At 42.4% G+C, this 24,882-nt stretch overlaps 1 protein-coding gene across 5 annotated transcripts in view; it reads left to right on the top strand.

Annotated features, from left to right (window-relative positions):
- The window catches only part of DCX (doublecortin), a 91,673-nt gene extending 70,772 nt beyond the window's left edge, over positions 1-20,901 (top strand). For 3 of the 5 annotated variants that reach the window (XM_051786526.1, XM_051786499.1, XM_051786491.1), the window contains exons 6-7: positions 6,649-6,743; positions 9,051-20,901. In XM_051786526.1, coding sequence (XP_051642486.1) covers positions 6,649-6,743; positions 9,051-9,107 — 152 coding nt within the window. In that variant the 3' untranslated portion in view covers positions 9,108-20,901. The remainder of the gene's footprint in view (positions 1-6,648; positions 6,744-9,050) is intronic. The other 2 variants (XM_051786517.1, XM_051786509.1) reach the window with 1 other exon arrangement.
- The last annotated feature ends 3,981 nt before the right edge of the window (positions 20,902-24,882 follow it).

The raw sequence follows: 24,882 nt of genomic DNA, 5'->3' as shown, positions 1-24,882 counted from the left end.
AGAATTATGAACCCTCCTCATTACAAACACACTGCAGTTAAAGAAAAGGATGTTACTTTCTTCCATTTCTCATCCTAATTATTCCATTCCCCCACTAAAGCATATGGAAAATGGTACATTATTTATCAGCAGCAAAAATGACAATAGTGGAGTTCCATGTGGACGGTGGTTGCATGCATTGCCTACAGAGGCAGCCGAGGCTTAATTCAGGTTTATATGAACTGTGATAAATTCTTTGACTGTCTCGTTGCAGCAGTCCTGGCAGCAAACTATGTAAGTGGTCAGGTCCCATTCCAAAATAACATGGATTAATTTAGAGTAACAGAGAACACACAAACAAAATATTTTGTAAAAAAGCATCAGGACAAAAGGCCGTGCACAGAAGTACAACAGCACAGAGAGTGCCAGCTCCCAGCTGCAGTGGTCTGAGTTCACTGGCTGAATCCGTCCCTTCTGCCAGAGGGAATTTGCCTCCTGCCTCGATGTGTCATGGCCTCACTGTGAAAAGCTCAGTTTCCCCTAGGCAGCCAGAGCTCTTCAGCTCCAAGGATATTCAAAAAGTAAGGCAGCTAATCCACAGGAACTTGTTAAACGCTGTTTTCTTGGTGTGGTACCTTCCCCTTTATTTACTGTACAGTCATTAAAGGAACGAACGAATGAGAATTGAATGAATGAATGGAGAACGAAGAAATATCTTGCTATAAGCAGATGGCAACAGACCCCAGTCCTTATATTCCCAAGGGGAATCCTTTCTTCCTTCTCTCATTAACCCCCAAATATATACATATATATATATATATATATATATATATATATATACACACCTTTTCTGGTTAGACCCAGCTATTCCTCCAGACTCTATGCTGATCATTCCATCAGGGGACTGTTTTCACCTCTTGATTCAGTTTAACTGGAAGGTCCTGGCTGCTTTGCCACCTGGGCTTCTAATATATCCTCTGCTTTCCAACCTCTTTGGTACTGGAGCTGTGACATAGCCTTTCATCTACATCCTCCACCCATCTCTCACATCATGTTGCTTCCAGCGAAGTGCACTTAGCAAAATACATCAGGATTTTACTTCTCTCCCTTCAACAAGTGTATCCAAGTGCCTTTCTCCCAAATGTTGCCTAAGAAAGCTGAACCTACTTTCTCATATATCAGGTATGAATTGAGATTTGGGTGGGATTGGTGTCTCTGTCTGGCCTTAGGTGAGCTTGAGTTGTTGTGTTTCAGTACAAACTGAACATGCAAGAAAGACACAGGCAAACTAGAGAAAACCCAGAAGAAATTTTCTCTAGAAATGGATTAATCCAGGTTAGAGAAAAGGAAAATTGAGAAGGGACAATGTAACACTCTCCAAATTCATTTGAAGTACTGAAAAGAGGATCAGGATCAATTTTCCTGTGTGCCAGTGCGGGATAGGACAGGACATTGGTTTAATCTTTAATAGGAAATATACAGATCAGATATTAGGAATACTTTTCAATTATAAGTAACTTAATTACTTCATCAGGTCTCTCAGAGAGCCTGTGAGTCCCTGTCAGACTTTGTGCAGTTAAAAAATAAGATCTCTGCCAGGGATGGCCCAAATATATTTGATCCCAATTTAGAGCACAAAATTGGAGTTACAAAGCTTCTATGGTATTTCTAGCCTCAATTTTTCTTTCTATGGAGTCAGCTTTCCTAAAAGGCATAGCTTAGAGCAGTGAAATCCATCCCTCTCCTAAGATGACAAAGGTAAACTGTCCATAAGGAGGGAAGTCACTGTGCTGCTGCTATGGTCCGTGAGATTTAAATGGAATAGGATCAGCATGAGGTTTGGCAAAATTTCTTTAACAGACTGCTCCAATAAGGAGTCAAACCAAGGAAAAGACAGAGCTGAAGCTCTGGGGAGAAATACAGGGGAGAAAATAATGATGTCATTTGCCATTACTTCTTTGTTATAAAAACGTATCTTACAATAACTCACATACCAAACAAGGTATTTGTTTTATAACAAATTTTATATTTCAGTTTTATAATATGCGTCGTGATAGGAGAGTTAATGATTTTTAAAACCAATCCTTTGCAGGAGAGAGCCACAGGTGCCTGAACTGAAATGTGAAAATGTCTTTGCCCAGTTTTGCCTTGATTTGGCTCAAGGAGAATATGAACAGGACTCTGAGGCACTGCTGCAGGACCTTAATTTCTCGGTCCTCTAATGGGAAGGTTTGGATAGAGGGACAAAAGCATATTCACAAGGCAGCAGCAATTAGCAAAACAGACACAGAATGTCAGTCTGTCCTGACTGCAGAGCTGGCTCCCCGGGGTCATTATATATGAATGTGTTAAAAAGGCAGCAGATGTCTTTGGGATTGCACATGAGAGACAGCAGCTTGTTCTCTCGCTTGTGCTGTGTATGTTCTGCTCACTGACAGTCCACACTGCACATCCAGGGAGAGATCCCCTCACAAAACCTGGTAAGAAGAGGATACCAGCCCTGCAGAGCTGAGGGGCTGGAAGTTTGGAGGTGCCTGAGCGAGGGATGCCTGTGCAATCTGAATTCTTCCACTCCTGAACAAACAGTACAATGGAGCCTTTATTTTTCCCATGGCTCCTCTGTCCTGGAGTGCAGGAAGGCTTGTACTCACTAAACAAGCTGCTATTTCTACATTTGCTTTATGCTGTCCTTGTTCTGCTTGTTCCCTCTCTTTAATTTCTTGATGACACTTCAAACCCTGACCTGGGGACAAACCTATCTATGTATTTTGTGGTTCTTTCTCTCAGTCTTGTGGTGTATGAGCATGTGCTCCTCGAACTAGGAACTCATCTGCTGAATCCTGGGAAGCCCAGTCAAGCAAGGAGCATTAACCTTATTTTACAAATTGCTGGAAATAGATATCTCCATACCTTTTGAGCACTCACTATGATCCCCGGGCCCTGCTTTTTCCAGTTCTGTATGCTGATAGAAAGGGGAGTTCAAAAGATGGACCTCACTAACTTCATTTACAGGTCTTGGTGCTCATCATCACTGGAAGTTCAGGTCCAGAGTCCCAGTCATCCAGGCAAGCCTGAGCAACAGTCACAGAACAATTGCATATGGGAATTTTGGCTAAAAGGAGTCCTACAAGAAGGCTGAAGAGGGACTTTGACAAGACCATGGAGTGATAGGACAAGGAGGAATGGCTTTGAGCTGAAGGAGGGTAGTTTTAGATATTAGGAAGAAATTAGGGTGGTGAGGCCCTGGCACAGGTTGCCCAGAGGAGCTGTGGCTGCCCCATCCCTGGAAGTGTCCAAGGCCAGGTTGGATGGGGCTTGGAGCAACCCTGGATAGTGGAAGGTGTCCCTGCCCATGGCAGGGGGTGGGATGAGATTCTGTGACTCTGTGATCCTAAAACATCTGTGGGAGAAGGAGACAGAGAATTCAGCTTATCTGGATCTTTCATAGCCATCTCAAACATGACATGATTATTCTCCCTCGTCCCTCTCATGTGCTGGACAAGCCTGATTTCTCTCAAGTACAAATTGCCTTGTGCACTGGAGGAGATAAGGAGCCTATGAAAACAATGTAGTGCACATGTGCATGCAATTAAAGGATGTGTTATATGCACAAAGGGCCTTTAAGGTAGATTGGGCTTGCAAAGCAAATACAATGACATAAATAAGGCATAAGACACAAAAAACAACACGGTGGGAAGAAAACCCAAAAGAATTCTAATAAAAACTCGTTATAAAGAATAGTTCCCATTAGCTGAGTGTAGGTGAGATCCTGAGCTATCCTAAGTCATCAACAGATTTTAGTGGAGCAGCAGCATTATACACCACCTGGGATCTGCTCTTTGCCTCTTGATATTTTTTTGCATTTCAGTTCAAAAGAAATGCAGGCAAGTTTGCTTATGAACACTATTCTTCATTAGCAGACATAGAGAAAATTAAACTGGGCTTCTTAATTGTTGCTCCTGCTGCAAAATTTTACTGTATTTGTAATGATATCCATCCATCTCATTCTATTTCTGATTTGGATGTCACATCTGTTTTTTTGTTGATGCTCATAAAATATTAATATCCCTGCTGTAGCACTTAAAAGTCTCATTGTATTAGGGAATTTCTATCCTTCTCTGCAGCAATTACATCCATTTGCTGCACGCTGACTGTTTGCTGTTCTTCCAGTCTTCCTCTTTGGGGAAGGGAAATTTTGGTTCTTTGTAGAGTTGTTAGGTGGCATTTTTCATCTTAGGATGATCAGTGACAATTGAAAATAAATAAAGAGGCTTTTTAGGCATTGGAGAAGGATTCCTGCTAATACAGATTATATTAGTAACTATTCTATCCCACGTTTTCTTTAATAGGAAACACAAAGTCACTTGGTGAAATAAAACATAAAAGAGATCCGAGTTCTTTTTTACTGAATTGCCTTCATTATATGGCTTATAGGTAGAGAACTCTACTTTTTTTCCTCAGCAGCCTGGAGGGCAGCTCACTTTGCAGAACTGGAGCACAGTGAAGTGTCACAGCACAGTGCAGGGACCGGCGTGTAACAGTCTCTGGGTTTCCATAACTAGTTTTTTCCCCCTACCAATAGAGAATGGTCTGAGTGGAATGGGGAGGTAAAGGTTCACTCTCTTCCCTAATTATCTATAAACCATTATTTCTACCACCTTTCAAGAAATCAAGAAATTTCCTCAGTGAGGTGCATTTGCAGTGGGAAAAAAAGCTGTCTGTGATGAATAGCCTCCTCTTCCCAATAGAGGAGGGAATGCAGAGAGATGAAGACAGAGGACCCACATCACCACGAATCGAGCCTGAGCTGCTCTCCTGTGCTGGTAGCTCCTCCTTTGTCCTGAGGCTTACATGTTTCTCTACACTTATTTGAACTCACTTGTATGACCTCTGCATTTGGGTCAGTGATACTACAGACCTGAGCCACCCCCTCCTCTTTCTCACAAGAAGGTAAGAGGCTGTTGTAGGCATTTAAAGCAAGAGTTGTGCTGGTTTTGCTCTTAAAAGTACGACACCCATATATAATCTTACAGTATGATACTTTATACACTTCTTCAGTCTCCTCCAGACACTCAAGTACTTGCTGTACTTGCTTATTTTTAAGTAGCCCATTTGCAGATTCAGCTATTACAATTGAAAACATAAGTGCCGTGTGCTGAAATCATCCACCCTCCTCTGTGCATGCCTTTACAGTTAGAGAAATGATATAGAGAGGTGCTGGGCACTTTGAGAGCAGGACAGCCAGCCTGGAGTATTACATGCTCGCTTTCTGTGTGAAACATCAACCCAACTCAAAATTCCTTCCTTAAGGGCAGGGATTTGTGTATTTATCTGGAGGGCCGGCAACACTACAGCCATTTAAGGAAATGACAATCAAAATATTTGAGGTTTGTTTTTGTGGCTTGTGCTGAATACATAAACATCTGGAGTAGGTTTTGGAAATGCCACTTTCTATAGGCTTGATTGGGATATGTAGTTTAATGCTAATAAGGCCTCCAGCTGCATGGATTGCAAAAAAGAAAAGGCCAGAAAGGACAATACCCTTGGACACAGCCAGCATGAGTCTGAATTCCCTCGAGTAAGGCTACTTGTGCTGATGGAGCTTTGTGTTTAAACCCCTGGTAACAAGAGAATCTGTATCCCTGGAGCTGATACCTGACCTGTGAATGACCAAATTCACTATGTGTAAGCATGTCCTTAGGAAAAAGGTATTGTGACACCTAGCAATTATCAAAGACATTAGCTTACCCCAGTGAACATCAGTGATAGGAAAACAATTGATTTATCCTTATTCCATTTGGTTTCCCTTCATTTTTTCTGCATAATATGCTATTTACTTTGATTCCTTTTTAACCCAATAAATGCATAACAGCTTGCCCTGACATAGACCCATGCCCTTCACTTTTGAGTAAAACCCAGGCCTGTGAAAGCTTGGAACAGTCATTCCAAAAGCCATTTGGTTTAAATGAATAACATTTTTTTTTTTTTTTAAATTGAGAATAACTATGTTTTTTTTCAAAGCAACATGTACAAACAAATCAACCCAAAAGACCAGATTTTGATCTTTGCAAAGATCTTTGCAGAGGATTGTTTCTTGATGTAATTCTTCTGTTCCTCCCCTGATAGACCATGTCCACTTCTCTGGTGCAGGCAGGGAAGAGCAGAGATGTGTCATGTCACCCTGTGCTTCCACCAAGGCTTCAGAAGGGCTCTTTGATCACATAATCCCACCCACAGCTACTACATCCAAGGCATTTCAGGCTACTGTTTGTCCAATTTGTAATCATCTAACATTTCTTGTCTAGGATTCAGGATATCTTCAGCCTCTGGTTTCCACACACCCTTAAACTGTTTGAGAACATAGACATTGTCTTTCTGTTTTTGTGATGATGCGTATCTTGGATCAATTTGGTGGATGTTTGCTGTGTAAAATACTGCTCCTTCTATTTGTTTTCTATTCCACTGTATTTTGCAGTCAATTACCCCGAGTAGCTGAAAGCCTTGAGTTAGGTTAATAGCCATGGTATTTGTTTGGGTTTTTTCTCCTGCCTAACATGAATAAACTATTGTGTTTCTGTGTTAAATGTTTGGAGACCTTCCATCTCCCCAAAGGAGAAAGATCTTCCCCTTGCTTGTCTGATTTCTAGCTTCTGTCTTGTTTTCTGTCAGCAAACGGGACCTCAAGCAGTCAGCTGTCCACACCCAAATCCAAGCAGTCCCCGATCTCCACACCCACCAGCCCAGGGAGCCTCCGTAAGCACAAGGTATTACGTTTCTTATACCTTACTACATCTGTTTCTGCCTTAGTTCACTCAGACTTTTGTGACACTGAAGCCATGGCCATATTCTCTGGAAGCACACAACTCCTTATGTTGAGACAGTGGGGTTTGGCCCTTTACCTGAAAGGGTTGTCACTTCAGACTCTGCAGGATAGTGAGCAACAAATCATTGGCCTGTTTCCTCTGCTAGAGTTATTAATGTGTGCTGGAGAGCATCCAGATGGATCAGAAGAGAGAACTTAACCCTGAGCTTGTATCACTATTCGAAAAAGTTATTGATGGATATGGTTTCACATAAATCCTCCTCTCTTGGAAAGCCTCAATTTTTGGTAAATCCAGACAATTAAACAGTAGAAGCAATGCAAATGTTACTGAAGCTCTAAGACATCACTTTAATGATGCTCCTCAAGAATTTATTTTTTTTTAATTATTTAAGAGCATACTCTGTTTTACAGGAACCAGATGATTTTTTTACAGCTGATGTGGCAATTGTGATCTGGAACAGTAGCTGGTTTTCCTGGTCACAAAAAGCATGTCTAACAGATAGCACAGCATCCTAGTAAAGGTCTGTAAACCTGTGCTGGCTCATAGATAATTCATGTATTGATTTATTTAAAAGGTACAGCAACTGTCACAGCTTTTTCAGTTCCTGTTGTTCAGTGTCATTCTGTGCTGAGTTCAGACTTTCATTTCCATAGACCTTTGCATTCCTGGAATAGCCAATAGTGCTGCTTCCACCAGCCTTCACTTGATAGGAACTTGGACATAAATGTAAGTGTGAGAGGAGGTCAAGGAGATTTCTCTTTAGTAATCAGAATGCACCTCTCATCCCGAGAGTGATTTTGAAAATATTGACTTGAAATTCTGGAAGTGTAATTTAAAAATTCTAGTAGTGCTGAGGTTTTGCAGTCAGCAGCCACATGGAATCTACTGTGGGCTAAATTGCACAGGCTGGGCTCATTTTGGTTAACAAAGGGGTAGCTGAATTCAAATGAAGTCTGTTTTCCTCAGGACTTCACTCTGATCTCAGCTGCTCAGTCCAGGTCTGAGGAAATAAAGCAATTCTACACAAAATGTGTCCAGATTCATTATTAGTTTACAACTGAGAACAGAATCTGGCCCATGGTCTGAATTCAACAATTGCTTGTGTATATTCAGCAGGAGTAATGCTGTAAACTGCATCCTCTGCTTCAGCAGCAAGGACCTAAAATGCTTTCCAAACATTATCCCATTTAGAACTGTGGAGATGAGGATTTGCTTCCTGGCAAAGACCAGTAAAACTCACCTTTTTAATGTATTATGTGTGCTTTCAGCTGGCTGGTTTATGACCTTTTCCAATGAAGCCCCGAGAACATTTGTGATAGAGGGTGACTGCTGAGGGCAAAGCCAATGCAGTATGATTTTCTCCACTAAGTTTAAGCCAATCAGCAAACACGAATGCAGCATTTTAGGTTACCAGAATATTCACGCATCATTGTCTTTCTCCCAGGAGCAATATCCTGCTTATGATGAAATCACTTCTTTTTTTTCCCCTTAAAGCTCAAATGGTAAATGCTTAAGTTGAGTACACCACAAATTCCTATTTCACCTCTTCTTACATCAAGATTTCTGTGAATTTCCTTCCTGAGTATTTGGGGTTTATTTCATTTTGCTCACAGTTATTACCTGTGTGTGGGTCAGAGTCCAAACAGGTCCCAGGAGAGCGTTAGCCCTTGAGCTGGTTTGTGTTCCTAATTCCATGCAGAACTTTGAGGAAGCAGAATAAGATGGTTATCCAAGAAAGGGACCCTGGAAAAGCTTTACATTCAGCATCTGATCCAAATAATAACCTTGGGATTTTCTTAACCTTTCTCGTTGATCAGAAATTACTTAAAATAAGGAATAAATCATGGAATGTGATTTTCCTAGAGATTTTTCCTGAAGGTAACTTTCAAATTAAGGTAAGGCTCTTTATTGTGGACATAGGTTCAAAGATACCTGTTTAAGGCAAGGTCCTGCTCTTCCATGCATGTGTTAAAATGGACACACTGATCCAGAAACAAACAAAAAAATCAGTTCTCAAACTTATCCCTGAACAGACATCTTTCTTCTGGCACCAAGATGCTCTTGTTCCACTGTGTGAGTATCATGTCTTGATTTTAGCCTGGTCAGCCCAGTCCAGTAACCAGTGCACGAGTCTTCCACCCTGTCCCTATGAACTGCACAGAGCTGGGCCACTCAGCTGCTTCCTTAGGCATGGCCAAAGGTGGAAACTCATTGTGAGAGTTAACATTTTCCTCTTTCTCCCTACAGGACTTGTATCTGCCTCTGTCTTTGGATGACTCTGATTCCCTTGGAGATTCCATGTAGAGCGACACGGAGCTAAATGTCCATATTGCAAGCATTGTCTGAGATACAGCAAAGCACTTCTGCCAAAATAAGCAGATAGGTGACTGGTGCTTTCAAATCAAAGGACACACAGTTATATGTCTTTTTTTTTTTTTTCTCCTGTGATTTATCCTCTGTGCCACAAATCAACACCTGCCAGTCTATAGAGATAGAGGGATACCATTCGTCCAAGTTACAGGGATGCAAAATGGACATTGTGAAAAATTTGGGGCATTTCTGTGCATTTCCCGCTTTCTTCTATTGTTTCTTCTTCTGCTGCAGCTATGTAATTTTCCTAGTGATAGTGAAGTAGCTCCCCTGGAAGTGTGCAAATGGATCCCTTGCTGACCAGTTTGCAAGCTCAAGTAGAGCAAATGATGTTCTCCACCTGCCCAAACTGCCAGCATTTGCCAGCTCACCTGTTCCTCATTTACAGCCCAAATTTAGCACCTGCATACTAACTAGTATTGGTTTTATTTTTGGAGGGCAGGAAGGGAAATGACTTACTAGTTTGATGCTTAATATGCCAGCAGAAGCTTGGCTGAGATTAGGAATGGTTGTGTAAGATGCTAAGTAAGGTTAGTACAATAATTCAAATTATTCAAATATTGGGATTTTTAAAAAAAAAAAATTAAGCAAAAAACCATAAATCAGTTCTCTGGAGTGGAACACCTTCCACAAACAACCCAAGGGTACTGCTAGCTGGTAAGAAATATTTATACCTCCCCTATGGTATCTCTCTATCTCTGTTTGTAACAGTAATGCCTTGTGAACAGCCAACACTGAAAACACTGTGAGAATTTGTTTTCAGGTTTGACACCCTATAGATCACTTTTTATAGCAAAAAATCAATACACTTTTTATAAAGGAAAACCTTGTATCTGTGTTTTGGGAGTAAGGATTCAAGCTCCTTCTTTTTTATAAAAGCTGGTAATTTTCATTTGTTTAAAAAACACACTCAGAAAAAAAAAAGTACAAAAAAACCAACCACAACTGCAGAACAATAATAACAGCAACTCAGTTTAGAAATCTTGTCATCACTGCCAAAACAGACACATGTAGGGGAAAACAAAAGGTCAATTCAAAATATTGAATGTTTTGATAGTTTTTGTAATGTTTAAGACTACATATTTGGTTTTTTTACACTTCAGTATTCCTAACTATGGCCAGATTCTCTACTTATATAAAAAATTGAATTTTGTGGTGTTAAAAACCCCCCATATTTTAAGAAACTCTTCTATCTGATAAAAACAAACTTGCTGTATTTAGAGAAACCTTTTGCTTTTATTAATCAGTAGTGACTCCTACAGAATGCAAAGTTCATCTCTTCACACAGGGCTGGTGGTTTTTACTACACTGAAGCTTTGTCATAGCCAGCTGGCATTGCCTCCCTTCCTCATGGAATAAGCTTTGATGGAACTGATTATTACAGAACTTTACCTAAATGAAATCTGTGCAATCAAATCTTTCTTTGTTGCTCTATTTGCCTTTTTTTTTTTTTCCACATAGACACCTGTTCCTATTGCCTTGCAACCCCTTGTGATTGGAATGAATTATACTGTTGTGATGTTTGATGCTACATGGATGCTGGGTTGTTCCCAAAGCCACTCCACGTTTTGTTTGCTTGCATTGCAGGTATGAAACAATCTGTGCAGGCTGCATCTTTAGAGGTTCATGTGATCTTACATAGAATGCAACTTAAAAAAAGAGATTTATCAGAGAGAGGTCAGGACTGGGAATTATCAAGGGGTCAGAGTTATCATGCACCAAATTTGCACCCAGTAGTCTTAGTGCATGATCATTTACACCCAGAGTTTTGCACCAGAAATCATTTGTTCTTACTAATAACTTCATTTAATTTAATAACTCTCTGACTGCACAACTGCTAAATGATCATGTTACCTATTGTAAATAGAATCCTGGGGTTAGTTCAAAGGCTAAGGGCTCGTGTAGAAGGATGGTAGTGTGGACAAAGCGTAGGTGCAGTAGTCAGGACACCTTTCAGCTCTTGGCATTGCTAAATTTAGTGTCTGAATGGGAGCAGGTCTCTTGGTAACCCTGTGCCTCAATCTGTCTGTCTGTCCCTGCAGGGACAGCACTGTTCTACCTCACTGGGGGTTGTGAGGCCAAATGTTGGTTAACATTTGTACAATGCTTTCAGATCCTCTAATAGAAGGTGCTGAAGTATTCTGGGTGCAGATTTGGTTATGGGTGCTAATTTTTGGCTGTTTAATCCTGTGAGTGCTACTGTAGACACTGGTCATGAGCAAATAGGACTTATTAAGCATTAGGATGTCAAAGGCCGTGGTTACACTAACAGTATTATTCATCAGAGCTTTTGTGTTAGGAAAAGCTTTAGGGGGACAGATAATTTGATATGGCTTTGCCCTCTCCTCTGTTCTGTTGGTGGAAATCTCAGTCCCTCCCTGAGTCTGCCTTTCCAGGGACCCTGATTAGTAGCCATGGATTGGACTCCAGTCAAAGGTGCTGTTCACACACAGTGACACAGACCATTCCTGAGCACGTCCTGCCACCTTTCCTCAGCTAAACCAAGAGACCAGCCATGAAAAAAAAATCACATCTAGGTCCTCTTGATGTTCAGTACAGGACACTCACTGTAGATCCACCAGGAAACCTAAATCTTTGCTATCCTGAACTGCTTTTAGCAGCCTGAACTGCTGGAGCTGGTGGTGAGGAGTAGAAGGGAGTCTGAGATGTGCTTTCATCCAGTATCCATGAGTGCAGTTTGTGTAAGATAAAGCAGGATCCTGAGGCATGAATGATCCTTTGGATGGATGGATGGTTGTTGAAGCAGCTGTTGAGAAGTGGTTCCTTTCCTTCCTGCCACGAGTAGTGTTTGGTTATTTGAGGATGTTTTTCCTGGTGGAGCATGCTAAGGAATCACTGAGGCCTTCTTCCTGAGCTGCACCTAGTGACACCTCTAAAGCCTGATCCTGCAAGTTCTCCCTTGGGAGTGGAGGTCTTTTTGTGCATGAGGATCATCCTGTGATGGGGCTGAGTCTAAAAATTCCTTCAGGGAATTAGGGGGACCTTGAAAAGGCCTAAAAGAATAAAAAATATAATTGTTCAGTGGGAAAAATAGCCATTCAAACCAGCAGAAACCACAAAGAAAACAGGGTATGAGGTCAAACTCCCAAGTTTTAATAAGCAATTTTCTAGGTAGAAATGCCTGGGCAGTAGAAGTCAGTGAGCATTTCAGCTGTAGCATAGAGTTAAGTCTGTATTAATGCCAATATTGCATGAGTTCTTGTACAGAAATGCATGTGGAATGTTACATACATTCAAAACTAGTTATCTTTGGCTTTGTAGAATCCCTAACATAGATTTGAATACAAAGAGAAACAGTGCACAGGCATCAGACCTTAGTTATTTAAATATAAGGACAGCCCTGATTCAGGAAAGAACTTAAAGATGTGCTGAAATTTTAGCACGTGCTTTACTCTTGTTGATTTTTCATGAGATTAAGCTTGGGTTTGGTCAGAAAGCTTTCCTGAACTGCAGTGAATTAGTAAGTACTTTCAATATACTATAGCAATTACAGACCCTGTGAGATTCTGGAGCAGATTATAGTAATTCCACTATATACTCCAGAGTTTACCTTTTGTAATTTTTTCTACTTTTACAAGCACATAAAACTCCACAGGATATGAGGATTTGCCATATTAATTCTGCTATAAAAACCCTGTCTAATTTGCCTCATGAGGCTGCCTTTAGTGTTTTCAGAGACTAATTGAATCACTAAAACTATATTGTTTTAAAACAATACGGTATTTAAAAACAAATTGGAGAGGCTCTTAAAGTAGTAAGGCTTCATTTCTTTGAAATCTGCCTTTATTCAGTATATTTTAGCAAATTTGCATACACACTAAAGATACCTGTTTCAGATACACAGTCATGAGGAAGGAATTGGAGCAATCCTCCAAGCCTTGACTGATGTGTTCAGAATTCATACATTCAGGTGATGATCTTGACTGCAGAAAATCAGGGCAAGGCAACAAAATCTTCAGCCTTGGGATTTTTATCACTTGTAAAGCATTTATAATCCTGAAGCTTCTGAGTTAAAGCCTCATCTGTTATAAGATTTGGAGCTAGTTCAGTTCCACCAGCTAAACAGTCAGCCAAGACCCTACACCTTGAAGTAATTTTGCAAGAGTTTGGTAATGGGATTTTACCTTGGTTTGCCCTGTGGTGGGAGCTGGAAGTAGCTGTTGCCTACCATTGTCTGTGTTTCCTATATCTGCACATTATTTACAATCTTCTCAGGAGCTAGAAACACTAATTGTGTTACTTTCATAGGCAATAGAAAAAGAATTCTGCTTAGAAAACAACTTCCACATCTCCTTCATCCTAAGCTAACACACACATATGCATGCAAAAAAAAAATCACACGCTCAGCCCAGCTGCTATTTTTCCTCTCATTTGCTTGTTCAGTACTTTTGAAGGGAAAAAAAAGAGGAGGCAGGACCAAAAATTGTGGCCAACAGCAAAACAGTGTTACACCCAGGAATTTCCAATAGGAAATAATGGCATTAAAGTGTTAGTTTCTCCTTATCCATACGGATACTGATGACATTTTCTAGGATGCCTTGTCTTTGCTTTTTCACGCCTTTGAGGCCGGCATTGCTCTTCTTGTGGCTTCCTGGAACACCTTGTGGAGGTGCTGTGGAATGCCACGCTGAATCCCTACACAGGCACCGTTCCAGAGTCAGCCATCCCTGGAAGTGGCATCCTCTCTGCAGGGGCACAGTGTGGACTTTGCAGTGTGAGCCCTCCCTAGAGCCCTGAGAGCCCATGAGTGATTTTGCCATTGACCTCAGTGGTACCCCACAGCCATGCAAAGGTATCAGAGAGTTCTCTTACTGTAGTAGAGGCAGAATCGTTTTTAGAAAGAGGAATAAAATATAGCCAAGTAAATTAGATATAAAATTAGTCTAGAAAGTGTCTCCTCAAGCTAAGACAATCCACAACCAGAGAAAAGCTATATAAAGGTGTGTTTGCCACACACAAGGTGCTGATCACGACCACAACAAAACACCTTTTTTCACGTGGTGACTTAGGCTCCAAGTTATTTTTCTGGTTGCTGATGGAAGCAGGCTGGGACAGCATTTGGGACTGGTGAAGTTCTTTGTAGAAGCAAATGGAGGGCACAAGATGAAGCTCTTTTTCTGTGTATCCATGCAACAGGACAAGTGCTTTACACAAGATTCCTAGAAGAGATGCAGCTGAAACACCACCTTGGTGTAATGAGACCAAGAAGGTTAAGAAGTGCCTTCTAACATGCTTTGGGCTTCAGAAGCAGAACTGTACATGTGCCCAGCAAGGCCTTGGTGACAATGGCCTTGACAAAAGGGGACAGGGCAGACTTTGATTCTTGAGGTATTTAGCCCATCTTGCATTTATTCAACCAGCTCTGGGAAATTGTTGTGTGCAGAATCACAGATTTCTTCTGCCTGATGCCTCTGTCCCATCTGTATGAATCTGAGCAGACCTCTCCACAGTATCTCAGGAAATGTTAAAGCTGAGTCTGGTGTCTCACAGAGCAGCTGCTCCTCACTGTGGAGTGAACTGGGCTGGGTTCTGCTACACTGGTTATTGATTCTGCCATTCAGATATTCTTTACCCTCCTTCTTTCCTCCTGGCTTGAGAGTTGGTGTCTCATTCTGGGTGACCCCCAGTGAAAGGCTGGGGCCAGTAATGTGTGTGGACCCCTCATTTTGTTTTGTTTCCTCTGGAACAGATCTCCAGTCATCTGATATTTGTCTGCGGATCTGAGACCAAGCTGACTAAAAACCATGTTTTAATAGGGAGAGGGGAGGTGCACAGAGAATATAAGTAGGTGGATAGAAAGGCTTTTTCCAGCAATGCCATTGCACAGCTCTCTGACAGAATCCCAGCTGTAGAGCAGGGACTGTGGAGCTTTGGGGTCACGGACCCTATAGATCCCTCAGGACACTGTTTAGAGAAGGTTAAAAATACTGACACTTATTTTTGGCCAATAGATGAGCTCCTGAGCAAAGAAAAATCAAACCTAGTGGATTCAGCAGTGGGATTTCAGAGCCACTGGGATGTCAGAGCTGTTAGTCTTTGGCATAACTCTGGACAAATCACTTTTCCTTGTGCCATGGTGTGCCAGTGCATGAAGGGCTGATTATAACACTGCTATTTGTAAGGTGCTTTGAGATAAGGTGATAAAAAGAGCTTGCTTTTAATATTTATTCATTACTTAGAGAAGTCTGAGCACCTTATAGAAGCTAACTATGGTCCATTGTCTTTGGAAAACCTCTTGAGGAACTCTGTTTCTCTCAAAACTGCTGTAAAAATGCTTCATTATTTTAGTAATGGTGAAAGACAAACACCTCATTTTTAGTTCCCCCCAAAAACCCCTGGACGAGCCAGCAACATCCCTGGCAGCAAGGCCATATCCACATCCAGCAGCCCCTTTCTCTCATCTGGAGTTGCCACCTCTGGCCTGCATACAGACCCTGCTGCCCCTCTTTATATTACATGTACATGTAAGTCTCTGGAGCAATTCACATTACTGTTCAAAGTATGGGCTTTGTGCTTGTAAACAGTGAATAAGTCTAATTATTTCAGTGGCTTTCTATCAAGAAAACAGTGGGACTGTTGTTGAAACCCTTCTAGTTTAGAGAGTATTCATGGCTAGATGGCTACACGGGAGAGCTGCCTTTCAGTTGCCTTGCTCAGTGCACTTAGTTGAACTCACCTGTTCTGGCTCTTGCTCTTTATCTCAATGAACTGTAACTCAGGACTCTAGAGCCAGTTCAGATTTTCCCTTGGTCAGACAGTTTATCACTCAAACAACCGAAGAAGGAGTATGCTGAAAGGGAATTAACAAATCTTTGCAGTAATTAGTCTGTCAGCTGAAAAAAGAAAGTTGGCATCATTAGGGAAAGATGCTGTGATGGCCATTGTCAGGGGAAACAAAGGGAAAGGGCTTGTTTCTTAGGGGAATGGTGGGGGACATTTGTTAGGAGGTAGTTACTGAGTGATGGAATGAACTTGAACTGAAAGGAAAATCAAATGGCAGGGAAGGCATGAGATGGAGCACTGGCAAATCAGTGCCATTGATGTGTGGGAATAATGAAAGAAAAAAGCTAAGAAATTCTAAGGACAAACAAAAGGGGAGGGGGGCTGAGGCTGACTGAGGATCTACGGCTTGGTTTGGACAGAAGGAGCTCCTGGCTACTTGTGGAGAAAGCCCTTGCCCCTGCAGGTACCTAAGCCAGGGTTCAGGCTAATCTGCCACAGCAGTGTGTCCCACTCCCAAAGGCAGAAATAAGGTCACTCTTGGCTGCAGGCAGGAGAACTTGGCTTGAAGTTCTTCCCCTGCTCCTGTTTAACTCTCCTGCCAGCACGTGTCATCCCTAAGACGGAGAAGGAAGATCCAGCCCTCTGGTGAACAACAGCACCAACCTGTGGTTTGGTTTTATTTATATTCTTCTGTATCAGATCATTGCATGATCAACATGCCCTGGCTTGGAGAGGTCAGGCCTGGCACACCAGGGAGTTGCAGGGCGTGTGCGAGAGAATAATGAGGGCACCCCTGGACCTCCTGTCCCTTCCCATGGAGCTCAACAAACTCTGGGAAAGGTAGTAACCCACTTGCACCAGGGTGAAAAGCCAAAAGCTACTGGAGGAGGTTTTCTTGATTTGCTGTGTGGGCAGAGGGGCTGATGATCATCTTGTCCAGGAAATGACCAGCTGTGTGTGAAAGCTGCAGCAGGCAATACAGCAATGGGAAGTCTGTGCTGGACAAGAGGGTCTGTGTTTAACACTGGTTTCCTCATAAGATCTTTTTTTCTATATTCAAGTTCAGTTAATTTAATCCTAAGACACAAAATAATGATGTATCTGAACACTTTTTTTTTTCTGTATGTTCTCAGATTTTTTTTCATTGCATAAAGATTGCATCTCTTTGTTTCTGTAGATTCTCCAATGCTCACTATAACAAAAGTGAAACCCAACACACCTAATTCTCTGCTTCTTTAAGCAGACAGAACCTCCTCTTTAATTAGGGGAGCTGAATCCATTTGGTCCAAGGTTGGTCTCCTTTTCCAGAGATTGATTACTGTTGATAATTCTTGTGTGATTGATTACTCGAGTGCAGATTGAGTTTCCTGGGTGACAGCTGCAGACTGTGCAGAGAAAACCTCACTGACCCCAGCTATAAAGTGATCTCTTGTATGAATCTCAAATAGCAAGTTATAGATGGGAGATATTTTGTATAGTATTATAGTTAATGATAAAGCTGAAAGAGTATCTTACAATATCTTAAAAGTTTTAGAATTGAAAATTAAACAAGGAACCTCAGCAAATCAGGGTCTCCTCCATATTTTCTGGTTCTAAAGAGTGTTGGCTTTATCTCAGTCTCACTTCAGTCTACCAATAGAAATGTCCTGAGCCCAGCAGGGTTATGGAACTAGAAACAGCATTTTTATTTCTACCAGTATTTTTCTATTTTACTCTAATCCCAGCTAGCACCAAGCAAAATAGAGATTGATGGCTGACCTGGTTTTTAGAGAAAAGTATTACTAAATGTGTTGAAATGAAAAGGAAGGTTCAGGTCATTTTAAGTGACTCGTTTAAACTCAAGGCTGCTTTTGATTTTTATCCAAGCTGGTTCTTCCATCTCTATTTGCAACAGTTATATATAGGAAATCAAGATAAATTTGAGTCACATTTGAATAGTGGGGTTGTTGCAGAGCACAGCGATTCATCTGGCACATGCAGAATGGAACACGTTGGTGGTACTAGGTTCAGGGTGGACCTGAACCAAACCCTGGTTCTGAAACCCCAAGTTCTGGAAAACCCATGCACAGGGTCAAACTTGGGAAATATCTGCAATGGACCAATAGACCCTGAGCTGGGGTCCAGACCCAGTTCTTGAAACGATGAATTTTACCTTCAGAGAATCCCTGTGGAACATTTAGTGGGGTTTATTTTTGTTGTTCTTTGGGTTTTGGGGTTATGTTTGGGGAGTCCTTTGTTCTTTTTTAAATTCCAGCATAGCTGCTTTTCTCCATCTGTTTCCAACCATTGCAGAGCAGGGATGGATGGGCTCGTAATTCATTTCCCTTAGCAGGAGGCAGTTGAAATCTAGTGATATTCTGTCCTCCTCTCACACTCACCATACAGTCATTGAGGGGCTGCAGTACACAGATCTTTTTTTCCTTTTTCTCCCCCCTCTTTACGACAGAAGAGCTTTTCCCAGATTTAGTGTGATGTCTAATGATGCATCTGCTTAAAAAGAAGAATGTCTAGGAAATTAATTGCACTGCTAAGTGGTGTTTATAGATATTGTGAAGCAAGTGTTGAATGTAAGAACAAGAAAGCCTGTGAGTTATAATTACATGCTGAATTCTGACATGTAAAATTGTTGTTAGTTTGCTTCTCATTTAAATGATGGGTGATCCAAGCAGCTTTATCACTGTGTACAGCTGCGATTATCAGTTAGAAGACACCCTGGGTCTTTTGGAAAGAGGAAACCTGTCTAGCCAAATCTCTTGTATTCTCTGACGTGACAACACATTCCCCCCCATGATAGTCTGGATTTTGTGACACTGCCTAGCCTGGAAGCACAGGAAAGGACTATCAGCCTGCTGACTTTGCTGTTCCTAGCCTTTGCCTATTTTCTCAAACACAAATCCTATCCCAAACTAGGGTGAGCAGCTCCCATCACATCAGCCTGAGTTACTCATGCTACTCTTCTCTGAGAAGCAGGAACTGCCTTCGCTCATGGCCCTGCAGCTCTTGGGGCTGCACACCTGCCAACAGGCTGGGTTGAGGGAGGGAGAAATGCAGCTGAACCAGAACCCGATCATAGATTACTGTCTTAGGTCATTCATCGAGTTTGTGTGATTTCATCATTAACAACAAAGCTGCAATATAATATAACTGAGAGGCCCCGGTGTATTTTCTATTGTCGTTCAGTGGGTGGGGGTTGGAGGGGCAGCTGGGTTTAAAGTTTAGCTGGTATACTTTAAACTCTGTGTACATAACCTTGGAGGGCACGGGGGTGGTGAGGATTTGGTTGTTATTTCGGTTGGGACTGGTAAACTTCAGTATGTTTTTGTTTAAATAATAAGGTATTTAATTAATGACATTGTACAAAGAGCTATTAATTTAAATGGTGGTTTTGTTCTCCTAAACCAGGTCTATTAACCTTTCTTTTTGGCAAGCCTGCAGCAAAGCTGATCATGTTGACTTTTGTACCTTGGGAGAGTGCGTGGAAGGGGAGGGGAAATGCTTTTCTCTTCAGACAGATAATGTTGCCCATAGTTAACTTTCTGCTTGGATATATACCTTGAATTCCCTTTATGCTGAATTTTTATGTGAAGGTCTCTCAAAGGGACAGAACAAGCAGAGGTTATTCCAAAAGATCTCAACTGTATCATCTTGTAATATATTGCAGCTTTATGCCAATGATTCCTTGCTTACCTGTACACAGTCCATGCATGTTTTGAACTAATTTTGCATTCTCCATTTGTGGTGAGTTATTCAGCATTTTAACCACCTTTTGTGCCATTCAACTTGTACAGAAAACATTTTTATTGACGTTTTAAAGGGAGGGGGAAGAAAATAAAAAGACCCCTTCTGCTCCCTAGTTGTAGGTAGAACTCAGTTACTTAGCAAACAGATGTAGATGAGTGGTTGTAGTGTTAGAAATGTTAGCTTGCTCGTGAACAAGCTCTTGAGAGTAAATGCATGGTCCTGTACCTCTCTTTTCTTAATTAGCTCTTCCTTTCCTCCTGGAGAGATTCTCCCTCTCTCTTACTCTGTCTTTGTCTCTCTCGTGGTTGTAAAGTACAGATTTGGGCAGAAATAAAACGATACACGACGAGGTTTGAAAAGCAGTTCTCAACAGGTTCTCTCGGGGAACGTATTTCTCACAGCGCCTTGCCTTGGCACGTTGATTAAACTCTTAACTTTCAAGGTAAAGCAGGAGGAGATCAGCCGTCCGTTGCCTCTGCTTGAACTGGGGAACAAGTTAAACCTTTGGAAGTTTGTGGCTCTGACGAGGTCTGGCTGATCCTTTGCAGCTGAGGCAAGAGGCACGTGGTGCGTCGGCCGTGGCCTCCTCACCTGGTTGTGGCTGTGCCTGGGACTCGTCCCACGGCCCCTGATTTGCGGAGTTTGCACAAACACTTTTTGATTTTCCTGGACACACAGCGCGAGGGGGTGGGGGGTGGAATAACAGGGGTTATGTTGTTAGGGGCTCTGTAGACAACTCCTTCTCCACGCTCCCAAGCTCTGAGTCGAGTACACAGGGCTTCTTGTTTATTAGCTGTGGTTCTGTTGGCAACGGAGGACAGAAAACCGTCAAATTCTTGGAAAAGATGGGGTCACTCACAAAGACGGATTTTGTAAGGAATGGACTTAAAAAAACCCCACAAAGCCCTGCCACAAAACCACCAAGTGTACCTAGATCCACACATCTATTCCCCCATGCCTCTTCTCCCTTAACAGAATTTCCTTTTGTTAGAAGATTTGACTTTCTAGGAAAAAATTCCATTTTTGTGAGGTGTTGTGAACTGTTTTTACTACTTGTAATAACCATCCCAGGTCTGAGTATTCTTGTAATGCAATGCCATGCAGCAGAGAACCTGTCCACTTTATAGCTTTGCTCTCAGTATTTGTTACTCATTGTTTTCTCATCTAAATGTACATTTGCAAGATGTGTGTAATGTCATTTTCAAAAAATAAAATTTGGTTTCAATATTTAGGCCGATAAAAACCTTTCTGATGCTTTTCTTTGGTAAGTGTATGTTGACTATGATTTATGAATTATAGCAGTACTTGTTCATTTTGATCCATCAGCATTCCCAAATCATTCCCACTTGTATAAATGCAGAAAAGAAAGTGAGTGCAGAGGAAATTCGATGGCCCTGAAATTAAGACTCACATCTGCCTAACTGAAGCAACCCAACCTGTATTAGACCCATCCTTTTGCCCAAAGGGATGAGCTCCCTGTCGTTCCCACTCTGAGATATAGGGGGCAAGTAGGGGCAGCTCTTTCCCTAAATGAGCACTGCAGTTAAAATGGTGTATTCAAAGCAGCAAATCTGGCCCCAGTCTGAACTCTGTCCTGGCATCCAGGGCCTGGGCAAGGCCTGTGCAGTCTCACATGGGCCTTCCCACACTGGCCTGAAAAAGGTCCCAGTTCTCCTTTCACAGCTACCCTGTCAGAACCACAATGAAGAAAAAAGCATTCTCCCCCGAAATCCCTGAAAAACGATAATAAGGCTTAGATTTCCTCATTTAATTATATAGTACAAGCCACTTTGCTGTTTGTTTCTGCCTCACATCTGCAGAATTAGAAGTGAGTGTGGTGAGTCAGCTCTGGCCATCCCTGCTGTAGACTGGGCTGCTGTGAAAGAGCTCGGATCCTTCCCGATGTTTTTTTCACGCTCGGATGGATCCCTTTCTCCTTTTTCCCCTGTGGCCATCACATGTCAGCCCAGAGAGCGCTGTCCTCTTTGCCCCCTGGTCCAGAGGAGATGTTGTGCCAACTGGCAAGCAGCATCAGGGCTACCAACACATCGGCCCACTCGGCCAAGTGCTGGCACCCACTTGAGATGATCACGCCATGCTTGGCCAGGCCAGAGCAGCATAGACAGTAGAGTTCTGTTTGCAGTGAAAGACCACACTGAAAAAAATTCCAGTTCCCAGAATAAAACCAGTAGAAAGAAAACAGTCTCAGAACAGCCTTTATCCAAATGAGCATGGACTGAAACTGAAGCAAATGTTATCAGAAAAGCAGAATGAGCGCTTTGGAAAACACTCTGCTTGTGCCTTTATGCACCCCAAGAGCCAACAAAGCAACTGGTGTCTTTTCTAGGGGCTATGTGTTAGATGAGGTCAATAAAAAACTTAGGAGGCAGTGCTCCTGCCCGTGCAAAATGTTCTGAAAGTGTCAGATTTAAATCCCTCAGCCTGCTGTGTGCAGCTATTGTAGCAATTCCAGGGACTCCAGAGAGGGTTCAGAGGAAACCTAGATGGCGGTAGTGTGGCAACTGCAACCAACACTGCAAAGCAGTGGAAATGATGCTGCTGTCTTAGCAGAAATCACACTGACACATAGGAAATCACTCGATTTGCTGCCATGTCAATGAGAGCAAAAATTCCGTTCCCACAGCCCAGCCTTCCTGCTGCATCAGCCTGGATCTGGACAGAAATGTACATGCAGTGTCCTGGGATACGTCATTTCATCAGAGCAGCAAAACAGTGTTTGCTCCCAAAAGCTCCCAGTTCCAGTGTGTCGGGCTGAAATGGAAGTTCTGGCCTGGTTGGAAACCCCTTGGCTGGTCCCTTGACCTAAGGGCCATTTCTTGTGCTCAGCCATTGCTCGCTGTCCAACGGGGTTCCAGGCAAAGAAAATACGCTTTGTGCCTGTCGGGTTTGTCGGCTGCAAATGATCCAAGTGTTTTGTGGCTGCTGGCTGGAATTGCAGCTCAAAATATGGTAGCCAGACCCACGTGGAACAAGACATTGACTGGGCTCTCTCAGCTTAGCTCCATGAAACACTGAACAGGGTTGTAGCTTCAACTCAAGGTTTACGCAATTATGCTTAATCTGGTATTTTCTGTAAATAAAACAACTTTAAAAGTCAACAAATCGGATAATTTACGAGGTTTCTTCTGCAGTCTGAGCTCCGCACCTTGTTCTCCACCTGCTCCCTCACCCCAACCTCTCTCAAACACACCATAACTTCAAAGGTACAGTTCTCCATGCAAGTATCACCTTTACCATAAGGCAGGCCTTGCACACCTGCAAACAGATGTGACTCTCCAGATGTTCACTGGAAAAGATCCATGGTACAGCTACTGGTTTGGGTTTTTTAAAGAATCAAATCGGAAGGGTTTAATTTTACAGCCCACAAAGTATGTGAGAACAATGACTTGCAATTGTAGGTACTCAGCCCTGTATTTGCAATCTGGTTATTATGAGTTATGCTGACTTGGGCTCTGTATGGTGCATCAAACAACTGGACTCCTTCTGTTAAGTCTTTATAAGATTATCAACTGTTTGTGTGTGAGGGAGCAGGAGTAATGTTTTATGGATTATGACTTCAATTACCGTAAACACACCTTTGCCACTGAAAATTACAATCTGCATTCTTTACTCTCAAGTAGGTCTACTGAATTTAAAAGTTCCCATTATTGTTTGACATAAATCAGTTGACCCTGAGATCCCAGAAACATTCCAGTTCCCAACGACTGTGAGTCTGCCGCTCCCTGACCTCCATGTATTAAAGGATGCAAAGATTTTGTTTCCATTTATGTTCCTTCTCTGGGGTTACCTGGAGGGTAATGAGGCACTGAGTGCCCCAAACTCCACTGATGTATCTGGGAGCGAAGAGCAGGAAAGATCTTGAAAAATATGTTTATCTTTGGGTTGTATAAGCAGTGAACAGGAACACAGTCACCGTGAGGCGAGCCTGAAACCAGCGGGACAATAGGAGCCTGCAAAACCTTCAGGGAAGCACATCTTTGTGGAGACACAGTGCTGGCCTGGCAATGGCATCCCCTCCCTGCTCCTGTCCAAACTCCAGTGTCTGGGCCACCAGCTCCAGCTGGGTTTCACTGCAGTGAAGAAACCCCTTCTCCCAAGGACAGACAAGCACCTTCTCTCTCTCCTGCTTCACCTAGGTCAGAGTCCACCAGCCAGGTCATTAGTGTGGTGCAAGGTAACAGTAAATGTGAGACCGGGAAAGGATGATAAATAAGACAAATCCACTGCTTCCTTGTGCTGGGAACTCATTTATTTTAAGTGCAGGTCTTCCCACAGTTGGTGCACCCAAACAAGTGCCGGATTTGAGTTGTTCCTTTTGGTAACTGTGCTCCTGCCACGATGTGTGCATGTGTCATCATCTAATTTAAGTGTTCAGAGTGTGCTTTCAGCACCCATGTACAGGCACAGGAAGTGCCATTGAGCTGGTTAAACCTCTGTTCTGCTAGTCACTGTGAGAGAGTGACAGTCAGGGAGTGACAGCCGGGACAGCAACTGGAGCTGAGGAGAGAAAGGTGATTTCTGAAGGTCCCTGGCAACACATCAGTTCAGTGGCCTAGGCTGCCACTTACCACACTGAGGTTTCACAGCAGCTTTACTGCTTTAACTGGGATGTGGAGCCAACACCTAGGAGGGTTTTAGATCACTGGAAATGATGTTCAGCCTTCTGTGTTCAGATCTTGGGCTTCTTGAGCCCAAGGCAACAAATCAGGAGTTTGGCCACTCTCCCAGCTGCTCCCTTTCACTGTCTGCCATTAAACCTTGTGATTTAAAAAGCTTCTCTCAGAGCTTGTCACCACAGGCTGGCTGTGTGCTGCTCTCTAGACAACACCCCAGGCAGTGTTTGTCCACCTTCTAAAGGAGACTTATCCAAATGATGCAAGAATTCACAACCATGGGGAGTTTCTCTGGCGAGCTACGAAAACGTGTTAATGGGAGAAACACCCCGGTGCCACCACTTAAATTGTATCAGTCCCATTAGGCTGAACTGCATCTTTACCTGTCTTAAAAGCTTATTCATAAGCTTTTAATATTCTGGGAGATGTAACTAAGAGCCCTCTGTCCTGGTTTCCTCTGGGACAGAGTTAATTTTCTTCCTGGTAGCACCAGCTACTGGTGCTGTGGTTTGGATTCAGTATGAGAATAATGTTGATAATACACTAATGTTTTCAGTCATTGCTAAGTAGTATTTTTACTCAGTCTTTTC

The sequence above is a fragment of the Manacus candei genome, unplaced genomic scaffold (assembly GCF_025592945.1).
Source record: "Manacus candei isolate 608988 ecotype Guabito, Panama unplaced genomic scaffold, ASM2559294v1 h1tg000003l, whole genome shotgun sequence".
NCBI classification, from domain to species: domain Eukaryota; kingdom Metazoa; phylum Chordata; class Aves; order Passeriformes; family Pipridae; genus Manacus; species Manacus candei.
Note: the sequence above shows the minus strand (reverse complement) of the source record. Positions and strands in the feature narration are given on the sequence as shown.